The 11449-nt window shown below is 39.4% G+C and overlaps 1 protein-coding gene across 6 annotated transcripts in view; it reads left to right on the forward strand.

Annotated features, from left to right (window-relative positions):
- Window positions 1–6: 6 nt before the first annotated feature.
- Window positions 7–11449, forward strand: part of Qki (QKI, KH domain containing RNA binding) — a 116179-nt gene continuing 104736 nt past the window's right edge. For 2 of the 6 annotated variants that reach the window (XM_021221681.2, XM_021221686.2), the window contains exon 1: window positions 116–331. In XM_021221681.2, coding sequence (XP_021077340.1) covers window positions 190–331 — 142 coding nt within the window. In that variant the 5' untranslated portion in view covers window positions 116–189. Of the gene's footprint in view, window positions 332–11449 lie in introns of all 6 variants that reach the window. The other 4 variants (XM_021221680.1, XM_021221684.2, XM_021221685.2 and 1 more) reach the window with 4 other exon arrangements.

The following is an 11449-nucleotide window of genomic DNA, read 5'->3' on the forward strand; positions in this document are numbered from 1 at the left end:
GCGGGGGGCGGGCGGGCGCGCGGAGCCGGCCGCCCCGGGGCTCGGCGCGGGAGCCGGAGCGGGAGCCGGCGCGGAGCGGGACGCCGCGTCCCGAGCGGCCGGCGGCCGGAGCTCGCCCCCGCCCCTCCCTCCTCTCCTCCGGCGGCGGCGGCGGCGGCGGCGGGCGGAGTGAACTGCGGAGCCTGGAATATGGTCGGGGAAATGGAAACGAAGGAGAAGCCGAAGCCCACCCCAGATTATTTGATGCAGCTGATGAACGACAAGAAGCTCATGAGCAGCCTGCCCAACTTCTGCGGGATCTTCAACCACCTCGAGCGGTTGCTGGACGAAGGTGAGGCGCCCGGCCCCGGCGCGGCGGCCCGGGATGGCGGGGCGGCGGGAAGGTCAGGCGGGCGGGCGGGCGGGCGCACAAAGGCGACGCGGGCGGCTCGCGGCCGGGCCGGGTCGGGGCCGGGCCAGGCCCGAGGGCGGACCCGGGAGCGCGCGGGGCTCCCGGGGCTGCGGTCGGCTCCCGACGGCGCGGCGGCTAGGCTCCCCGCCATCCCGGCCATCTCGGCCGGCCCGGCCGGGCCACGCGATTTCCCGATCTCCGCCTCGCCTCGCCCGCGGGGCCCGGGCTTAGCGGGCTCTTTTCGGTAGAGTTGCGTGGCCCGCAGTACCCGAGTGGACCCCGAGATGTTCAGGAATCACTTAGGGTACCGAAGAAAAGTGGTGCTTATGTGGCCGAAGGCGAGGACGAAATGACAGAGTAGAGCACTTTTGGTCCTTTTGTTTGGGGAAGCGAGAACTGTTTGGGAGTTTAACTTCACTTTTTTTTTTTTTTTTCTTTAGTCGGTGGTGGTGGTGGTGGGGGGAGGAGTACGAAATACCGCGATGACAGACCTGAACGGAATCCGAGTTCGGAAGAACTGGGGCGGAGGGTTCGCTCCCGGCGTAGCCGCCTGCGTTTGCAGGGCGGGGAGCTGGAAGTTTGAAAGGACGGGGATAAAATAGAGCAGAAGTTTGCAGAAGCCGAGTTGGGAGCGCTGTGGGGAGCGAAGACTGACTGGAGATTAATGCTGGTCAGCTCTGGAATTCCTGTAGGAACTGCTCATAGCAGCGACCTGCAGTGTTAGTTCCCAGTAGCTGTAGGTTTCTGTGGACGCCCGGGGCGGGGTTGTGGAGGGGGGGGGGAAAGGACCAACAAGTCTGTTTTGAAAATCGAGTAGCGAGTAGTTTCTGTCTTCTCTTTTAAAGTCTCTGAGTGGACTGTTTAAAGGAAGCGGAAAACTATGTTGTACAGATGTACATGGATTTTAGGATCTTGAGACGAATTTCGAAAAATTTCAGAGCTAGCTGGGGATATCAGCTGGCATGTCAGGGAAGAACAAAAGACTCCCGAGCTAAAAGATGGTTAAAGAATTATCCTCAGAGCTTCTGTTGGATGGGGAGCCTTGGGCAGTATTTAAAACAGAAAACATTCCGCTATTACACATGAACATACAACAGCAACACATCGAAAGTGGCATTTTTTTATTGTTGGATTGGCATATTTGTTAGAGTTAAATTGCCTTGGAGAAAACTTGAGCTGCCCCTTTAAGGGTTTTTGCCTTTCCTATTTGTGTTGGCATTTGAAAAATTGTGGAGGCAGAAAACTTTCTGGAATGTCCAAAAAAAAAAAAAAAAAAAAAAAGCTGGAGCTCTTAAATTGAGTATTTCCAAAAGTGAGCGCTAAGGGGCGCCAGTTAATTTTTTTTAACCTTGGAAATGTTTGGAACAAAATGGGTAGTATGCTTAATAATCTGACCTATATTAGGTGCAGTTGAAACTTAAATTTTTAGATGACTTCATTTGTCATTATCCACAAATGTGATTAGGGCAGAAACACCTCATACATTGATATTTCTTCCTTGGCATTGGTTTTCATGATATTAATAGCATATTTATGAAGAAAAATTAGTTTTTAAAAGTTCAATCAAGGGGGAATTTCTTGCACAACAAACTAGACAGCATATACAATGAACTAAAAAGCATTCTTAAGATGCTTCGTCTACCCAAGAGACTTAGTGGCGCTTATAAAAAGTTTGGCTATGCTGTAAGGAACACTAGTAGGAGTTTCTCAGAGTGATTGTAAAGGCTGTTCAAGTGTCCTCCTTCAGCTCGGTTAGAAAGGACTGCCTTAGTCTGAGGTGGGCACAAGCCTTTCAACTAGAGGGATTTCAATTATGTCATCTTTGCACAGGCTTATTTCTCGTGGTTAGAAATAGTGACCCTTTGGGTGTCAAATGTAGAAGACAGCTAGTTTAGGATTACAATATTCAAAGTAATGTTTGGTGTCTCCTTGTCATGTTTTCTCCATCTTCACCTTAGCCTGTCTGTTGTTGGGTGTCTGAGCATCAGGCCAGTGTAAAGATAACTTGGATTTAATAGGAGACAGGAGATTGACTGGGACTTGTGATTGTTTTCATCAGACCAGAGAAGCTTGCAGGAAAGGGGCTAGTCCTTAGTGTGTTATAAGCTTTTAACTGTACTTGTTAGTCTTACTGTAAATTTATTTGACTTGAAAATTCTGGTTTCTTAAGTGCATCATCATAATTTTCTTGGTAGATGACTTAATTGTGAAAATTGGCAACTTGTCCTTTACCCCTTGTGCCCTCTCATTGTCCAAAACAAATTATGACTTCTGTTTATGGTTAGGGATTACATTTTCCTTTGTCTGTAATACTTGGCAGAAAAATTACTTTTAAATTCAGATAAAACTAAGTTTCACTTTAGGGATTAAACTGTTCAGTGATAGTAAGATACTCTACTCTCTGATAATTAGAAACTTTGAATGGGACTATTTAGCAATTTTATTTTAAAAATTCTTTTCCAGCAGTGAACTTTTAATATAGTTCCTGTTTGAGAATTTTCATTTGATTTGTTAACAAATTTGGGAATGAAATATGTTAGTTTTTCTACTTGTTAAAACTTGAATGATAGAGAAATCGTATATTAATTCTTGCTGGCTTAAAGAAAGTAGTCCATAGTCCTTAACTTAGGTAACTCAGTCCTTGTGTTAGCTTGGCTGTTAATTTTGCTTGATGAGTTGTCAGTCTTTCTTTCCTAGGATCTTTAGCAGGATAGTTTTGTTTTAAAGCTAACAATATATTTTAGGCCAGGGCAATTCCTAAATAAAAGCTATAACTTGAGTTAATACTTCTAAGACTTAAAAGATCGCTTAATTAGAGGTGAGCAGAAGATTACAAATAAAATGTGGCTCTTAAACTGCTTTCTCTTAAGATTTTAACTTTATCCCTGGGATAAAGTTACACACAAATTATCTTAAACACTTTTCTTTATAATGAAAACGAGTTAAATGTAAAACATTTTTAAAAAATAAACATTTTGCAACTTAATATGAAGATGTGCAGCAGTAAATAACACAGACAAGTAACAAGTAGAGAAAAGCAAGAATGTGAGACAGGAACATCGAATTTCCAGTTTTAATTCCAGGATTTATGAGAGAGAGGCTGCTTTTATGAAAATGAGAAGGGTGTAGTTTGAGGAAAGGGGGCAGTCTGAATCTTTTTACAGAAGCTGTCAGAAAAACTTAGAGTATAATTCAGGAAAAGTAAACAAGTATGTTAGAGTCTGCATGAATGATTTAAAAATGTTTTTAATTTTAGATAATCCTTTTTCATAAAATGTCCTGCTCCCTTAAAACTGAGATGATTTTTAATTAAAATTGACTTTGTTTATCTTTGAGAAAGTGTTCAGTGTTGCAGATGTCATACCTCTGCTTTTCTTGAATTTTAATTCTTTTATTTTTGAGAAGTCTTGTTTGTCCATAAACACTATGGCTTAAAACTTTGTATGGTGGTAGATACTGAGAGGACATAGGTAATGTAGTTTGTTAAATTTTTAGATTTTTTTTTTTGTCTAAAAAGCAAGTCATTATTGACAGTAGTTATTATTTGTGTCAAGCATATTTTACGTAAGGTGGGGTAGTTAATTTGCTTAGGAGCTAGGACATTGCTTTTGCAGTCCATCACTTTTGTAATATGCTGCTCTTTTTCATCAGTTCTCTCCACTGTGCTCCTCAGGAGAGAGCGCAGCTCTGTGTGGGTCTAATGGAAGCAATCATTTGAGAGTTTATTCTGCATTTACACCACACTGCTCTAGAGTTGGAGGTGGTGAGCTTCATCGTGTTGTATAGTTAAGGTTGTACTGTTAAACAATAGCACAATTAAGTTTATAGTAGAAATAGATCTTAGAGAGTCACATTTCCTAGTATATTTGCTATCATTGCCTTTTCTGAGATGAGTATGAGAATGTTAAAAGAAAAATTCTCATTTGCGTGAGAGTGGGTGTGTTTGATAGGGACCTTCAGAGCAGTCTCAGATCATCAGCATTTGGCTTTTGAGGTGGTTTGAACATTGTGTATCTCTGTTAATCATGGCCCCATCTCTGTCTTGAAGCTGGAGTCTCACGAGTTTTCCATCAGATCAAGTGATTTTTCGTATCCAAAAGGGAAGCAGAGTCCTGTGACAAAATCTGACAAGTATAACCCTGCGCGGCTGAGACCCTGATACAGCAGGGTAAAGAAGCACCCTTTCAGCTGCTGTATTTAGATGTATAGTTTTTTGCTTTTCTTTTGTTTTTGGTACTAAGAATTAATTAAACCATTTGAATATTTGGACAGCTTTATATAAACATAGAACCTGCATTTTGATTTATTTGAGAAATTCAGTTTGTTTGATGCTGTTGTAAGCAAAAATTCTCCCTTTCTGTCTGGAATGGAATGTGCTGTGGCATTATTGGGTTTTGTTGATAACTCAGAAAACAGCGCACTGAGCAACTTTGTGCTCCTAGTATGTCAACTGTTGTGGGGATAGCTAAGAATCTATTTTAAGGGTGAGGGATGGATGAAATGGATCCATGTTAGGAGGTCATGATTAGAACCACGATTTTTTTTCCTCCTTTCTTTAGCTGACATTAAAGCAATACAGTAGGGATTTTAAATGCAAGATTTCCCTCCCTTTGCAATGATCTCTTTTAGGAAATGTATATACCTTTTAAAAAAATTGACCTTTTAAAATTTTGAAGCACATAGACCACTTATTTGATGTCCAAGGAATGATTTCCAGTATCATTTTCATTTAATATAAAAACAAGCTAAATATAAGCACTAAAATTACTATAGTTTGTCATTTTCATGTGGCTTTATGATTAGGAAAAAAGTTTATAAATGCAAACCATTTTCTGTCTGGTGCTACTTCTTACGTAGTTATCACAATTGGAACTTAGAGCTGGTTTATTTCTGTATGCCTTGCTAGAAGTGATTCACTCCATGTGTACAATTCAGAACTTGTAACAAACACTTTTCATGTTTAAATTTTAACTCACTTACATTCCTTTTGATTTCTAGTATTTTCTTAAAATGCTTTTAATCACAATACAGAGGTGGAATAAAACACTAAACTTTAAGTACATAAAGCAGTTTTGTAATAATCAGTGAAAACTTTGGACACTTAGAGAACAAAGGTAAATGCATTTTCTTTCCTTTAAAAAGTCCCCTCTCCCTTTGTAATATTACTGTTTGTAGTACTTGTTCTGTAGGTGTTTAATGTTTATTTAACTTTATTACCATTGATACGGGTAGGAATTAGAAATATAAAATTCCCTTGCTTTCGTAGAGTTGTTTCTGGCATTCCTTATGCCCAAATGTCCATCCATACTCAGAAACATGTCAGTGCTTATATTAGTTTTTGCAAGTTTTGGCATTTTTGGAATTGATGTAGGTAATTTTTTTAGCCATTTGGTCTTAAAATCAATATATAGGCCTTGTATCATTACTGTCATTTTTATGAGCAGGATTTGTCAAATTCAGGTTGTTTTAGTTCCTGTTCAAAGAATAGAGTGCCAGAAAAAAACATGAAAAGGCAGCTAACTCCACAAAGTGGTCCTTTGTTGTGGGCATGATCTAAGAAGAAGGAGTACTTGAGAGTGCTTGTGGATCTGTAAAGGAAGACACCAAGGGAGTGCTGGCTAGCCTAATGGAGCTAGCCAATGAACTTAGAGGAAAGACAGGAAGCAGTTTGTGGAGGTAGTGACAATAATCTGCTGGGCCCAGGGTTGATTATGTTTTTAAGCCTTGGTCTGGATTTAGTACAAAACCAAATCATTACAAAGTCAGGGCACGGTCAGTTTGGTCAGCAGCAAGTTATCGGGAGCTAGTTTTAGGATTTGAAATACATGGACAAAATCAAGCATGCATTTGTTAAAATCTTAAGAACATACTCAGGAAAAATAATACATAATTTTTGGGGCTGGAGAGATGGCTCAGCAGTTGAGAACTGGCTACTCTTCTAGAGGACCTGGATTCAATTCCCAGCACCCACATAATGGCTCACAACCATATGTAACTCCAGTCCAGGAGCATCTGACATCCTCTTCTAGACTCTTTGAGCACTAGGCACATACATTCAAACAGTATACAGTATATCATATGTGTACATAAAATGCTCATACACACATAAAACAAGAAAAAATTAAAATCAGGATTTAAAAAATTTGAAATGTATAAACTTCAATGTCATATTCTTTATCAAGTTTCAAAATTTCCTCATACATAGTGTGGAAGAGAATATAGAAATAACTCCAAGAAAGACATTTCTTGGTTGAGTCTAGGTAGAGGGAAAATTAGTGCAAATCAAGTGATCATATTCAGAACTGATAGGACCAGAGATCAGAAAAATGTAGACATAGCAATCTGGAGAGGGTGGGGACTTGCTCTTACCACAAGTTTGGTTGTTGCAAAGGTGGTGCAGGGTTCTTTCTTTATTCTGTATGCTGATCTGTTTTATGATGTGCCATTCATGTAAGTGGACTGAGAAGAAGAGAATTACAACATATTTCAACACACTGAAAAAAACTGTTATTAGAGCTTCCAGTTGTGAACAGAACGAAAATGGAAGTAATTTTGCCAATTTTGTGCTATGTTGGACTTTAACAAATACTGATCAGTTTCTTGAAGCTAGAATATATATTATTCCTAAAATAATAGCTAAAAATAAGATTTTTTTTGACAGTTACGATTCTAAAAGTAAGAAACCAAAGGTGTGTTTGGAGGATTTAAATTTACTTGAACTTTTTTCTAAGCAAAGAATAGAGCCCCAGTTCTTAAAATATTGTAATAAAAATGAATTCAGTGTTCATTTACCACTGTTGCTATTTTTATTACTATTATTTTTAGTAACCACTCAGAGGAAGCAGTATTTCTCATTAGAAGACTTAATATAGAGGCTTAATACTGCTGAGTGATTCAAGCCAGGAACATAAGTTTGTTTCACTTTTAGATCTGCATGAGGCAATAGCTCTGTTCTTGTTGTTGTTGTTTTTAAATCAGGGAGGTAACTGGAGAATGACACTTTATATAAAGTAGCTTCTGTGACCCTTTAATATAGTCATGTTGTGACTTCCAACTATTATAAAATTATTTTGGTGCTGCTTCATAACTAATTTTGTACTGTTATGAATTGTAATGTAAATATCTGATATGCGGAATATCAGATAAGTGATCCTTGTGAAAGGGTGTTCCCATCTCTGGTGGGGTCATGGCCCACAGGTTGAGGATCTCTGCTCTAAAGACATGATTGTGAACTGAGGAGTAGGTGTGCTGCATTCAGTTACTACATCCTATTCCCTATACCAGTTTATGGAGGATGAGTGACTGTTCATTTGTAATTTTATTAAAAGAAACTTTGAAGTCTCAGTTCTTTGTTAGCTGTGCAAAGTCATTTTATTACTTACAATTGTATGCTAAGAATTGAACCTAGAGCCTGACACATGCTAGGCAAATGCTGTATCATTTATTTTATGCTTACAAATGGAATTAACTCCCTTTCCAAGCAAAATCCATGTATTCTGAGGATATAAGATACAAAAGACCGCTCATATGAGAAGTCTTTTTCTATGAGTATTTTTAAGTTTCTTCTGGTAGGAGTGATCTATCTGGTAGAGAAACCTGAAAGGCAGAGAAAGGCGCTTTATTCATTAGCTTTACGTTCTTGAGAATCCTTAACTGTAGTTCACAGGTCACAGAGCTAAAGTATCAAGTAGACCTTCTTGAGTAGTGTAACCTGGTCTTGGTAGGGAAGGTATGTTTTAGGAGAAAGAGGATGGCGGTGTCAGAAAGGTAGTCAAAAGATGCCACCATATCTGTCTGTACACAGTAGCACATGCCTGAGTTTAAAGTCAGCCTGATGTACATAGTAAGTTCTAGGCCAGTCAGGACTGTCTAGGAAGACCCTGAAGAAACCAAACAAAAGGCTGAGGACCGGTGATAGTGATGCCATCTTAGAATGTATATGTTGATTAGTTGGTTAGTTGAAATGGCAACTGCTTGGAGAGTAGCAGTGTAAACAGTAAGTGAAGACGAGAGAGTAGGCAGGACCAGGACTGGGTAGACTTGATAGTTGCATTTTATTCCAGAGATTCTTAGGGCTTTGCTGAAGTTTTAGACTTTTTGTTTTGGGTGTGTCATAGTGAATTTCTTGGGCATAATAAGCTAATAAAAACACATGGCATATAGTCATATATAGAAACAGAGTAATAAAAAGTTAAGCATTTCTATATGGTTGTCTTATTACAATTCCTTTCTCCACAAGACTGGGGAACCCAGAGCTTCATAGTAAATAAGCCCTCTTTTGCAAACTTCAAAGATAGTTTTCCGTTGAGACCAATGCATTCTTTGTGTTTTATTATGACAGAAATGTGTGTCTGTGCATGCACACACGTACATGTTTGTATGTGTGAGTGCATGTGCATGTGTGTCACTTAAGAGAGGATTGAATTTTACTGTTGTTTTGGGTTGTGGTTTTTTTGAGGGGTTGGGGCTGGGGGGAGACGGGGGGGGGTTCTCTGTGTAGCCCTGGCTGTCCTGAAACTCAAGAGATCCATTTGTATTTGTCTCTGGAGTACTGGGATTAAAGGCGTGCATTGCGCCACCACTGCCTGACAAAAATTGTACTTTTTAATTTTTTTTTTTTTAGATGAAAGTTGAAAAGACTTTGTTGACTCTTAGAATTTAACTAGCTTGGCTTGGTGAGATGTTTTTCAAAATGATGTCTTGTGTTAAATCAAATCTATGTTAGCAAATAGTGAAGATTTTCTGAGCATTGCTATAGCTGATATGTGTTACTTCTGCTTAGCTGTATTTTCAGTATTGGTTAAAATACAGTAGAGATACATTGATATTCAATCTTTAAAGTTTGTATCTTTCAAAATTAATTTTTGTTAGTGACACCACATTAACAAGAGTCACTACTCAGATTTCTGTAGTTGCATCTGGAGTGTTCTTTATTCCTGCAATGTCCAAATCAAATAGTTGAACCTTGTTATAATTTTAAAATCTTTTAAAATTTGGAAACATTTTTTAAAAAAAGGCCTCAACCTTGGGGGCGGGGCTGAGCTGGGCAACTAAGTAAGGGCTCTGGCCTACTGGGAAACAGCAATTGACCTGTGCTTCTGACAGCCCCCTGAGACTCCTCTAGGGTGCTGCTCCTTCTCACACTCCTCACCCCCTGGATGCATTGACAGGGACAGCTGCTCTGGTTCTAATGCTCCTGTTTTCTTGCTTTCCCCTCCAACCAGTTCAATCTCATCCCTCCCAGCAGCTCCCCTTCCACTCCCTGGGGAACTGAAGGTTGTCCTGGTCAGGACCTGAAACCTCCTTCAGTGGAGGGAAGTGATCTATGTCTCTTCCCCGCAGCAGCTGGGACCAGTCCTAGCCCTGTCCCCAACCCCTGTCCCTTGGGGGAGTTGGGGAATTCTTGCCAAGCACCTTGAATGGGAAGGGTCCTTCAAGAGGGCCACAGTGGGGGTAGGGGAGGTTCCTGCTCTGTCCTGCAGGGTCCCACTCAGTCTTGTCCTCCCATCCCCTCATCTACTCCCCCCGCAAGACAGAAGATCTTTTATTTTCTATTATTTATATATTTATTATAACCTCAGACTTGGGCTTCCTGTTCTCCATTAACTTGAGTGTCCTGTGTGAGAGACCAACAGATAGATGCCTCAAGAAGGACTTTTACTTTTTATTACATAAAAATTTAAAAAAAATATTTTTTTTAAACTAAAAAAAAAAAAGCCTCAACTTGAACTTCTTTGTTGGGAAATTGTTCCTTATTCTTTGTATCCTTAATATGTTGGAAATTATATTTATATACTTATTTATAATTTTGTATTTGTTTTGTATGTTTAAGACTGGGTCTTGGCTTTGTATATCAGAGTACCTTTGAACTTACTGTGTGTGTAGTGTTGAGTGGCCTCAAATTTGTGATGATCCTCCTGCTCTCAAATGTAGGAATTATATGAGAGCTGCCACCTCACTAGGTTTAGGAAGTTAGACTTAAAAGGCAAGGCAGATTGAAGTATAGCATGTATCTGTATATATCAGAGGTGGTGTTGTGTTCTTTTAAGTTGTATCATGTCAGTAGAGACAGTAGTCAGTTTCACTGTTAGTGAGACTCAGATTGTTATCTGGATTAGAGTGCAGAAGCAAGAGTCTGGGTGGTTCCCTTCTGTAAAACTAAGGTTTTATTTCTGTTTTGATCTGAACCTAACTCAGCCTTAGGTTTGCATATGAACCCTTTATGCTATGGTTAACAGCTGCTAATCTGCCTGAATTCATTTCATGAGAACATCTACCATGATGGTTTTCTCATTCTAATATTCTTTCATCCAGTATCTTGGTAGTGTGAAAAGTTAAACTTTGAACAACAGGGTAGGTATTATTATTTGAAATAAAATCCTATTGGGAAAGCTATGTAGATTTCTCATTACTTAGCCATAGAGTTGTTAGCTGCTCAAATGGTGACCTTTTATACTCATTATTAAGTTCATGGATTTCATAGATAAGTTGTGGTCAAGGATAATCAGATTGGCTGCTTTGTCTATTGGAATGTTTCTTGCTTTTTGGGACAGTATATTCCTCAACTATGTGTGTTTTCTGCTCCATATGTAAAACTAGCGTTTTCATTAAAGTTCTTTTCCATTCTGAATGGTGTTACAGACTATATATGGGCACAAACAGTATTCATTATTGTTGGTGTGAGATCATTTTTCAATCTATTTTCTGTGGGTGCTGGTAGGTACCATTCATTTTAAAGTTAATCAGTTGTGTCTGCACTTTTGGTTTATTTTATCATTCTTTTTCTATACCAAAGTAATATTTTTAAAATTATATTTTATGTTTATCTTGCTTGCATGTATGTCTGCACGTGTACCTGATGCCCATGGAGGCTAGAAGAGGGTGTTAGACCTCCTGGAATAGAGTTACAGTTTTGAGTCACCATATGAGTGATAGGAATCACATCTGTGAGCAGCCAATACTCTTTTTTTTAAGATTTATTTATTTATTATATGTAAGTACACTGTAGCTGTCTTCAGACACTCCAGAAGAGGGCGTCAGATCTTGTTACGGATGGTT

Source organism: Mus pahari, chromosome 21 (genome assembly GCF_900095145.1).
Source record: "Mus pahari chromosome 21, PAHARI_EIJ_v1.1, whole genome shotgun sequence".
Taxonomy (NCBI): domain Eukaryota; kingdom Metazoa; phylum Chordata; class Mammalia; order Rodentia; family Muridae; genus Mus; species Mus pahari.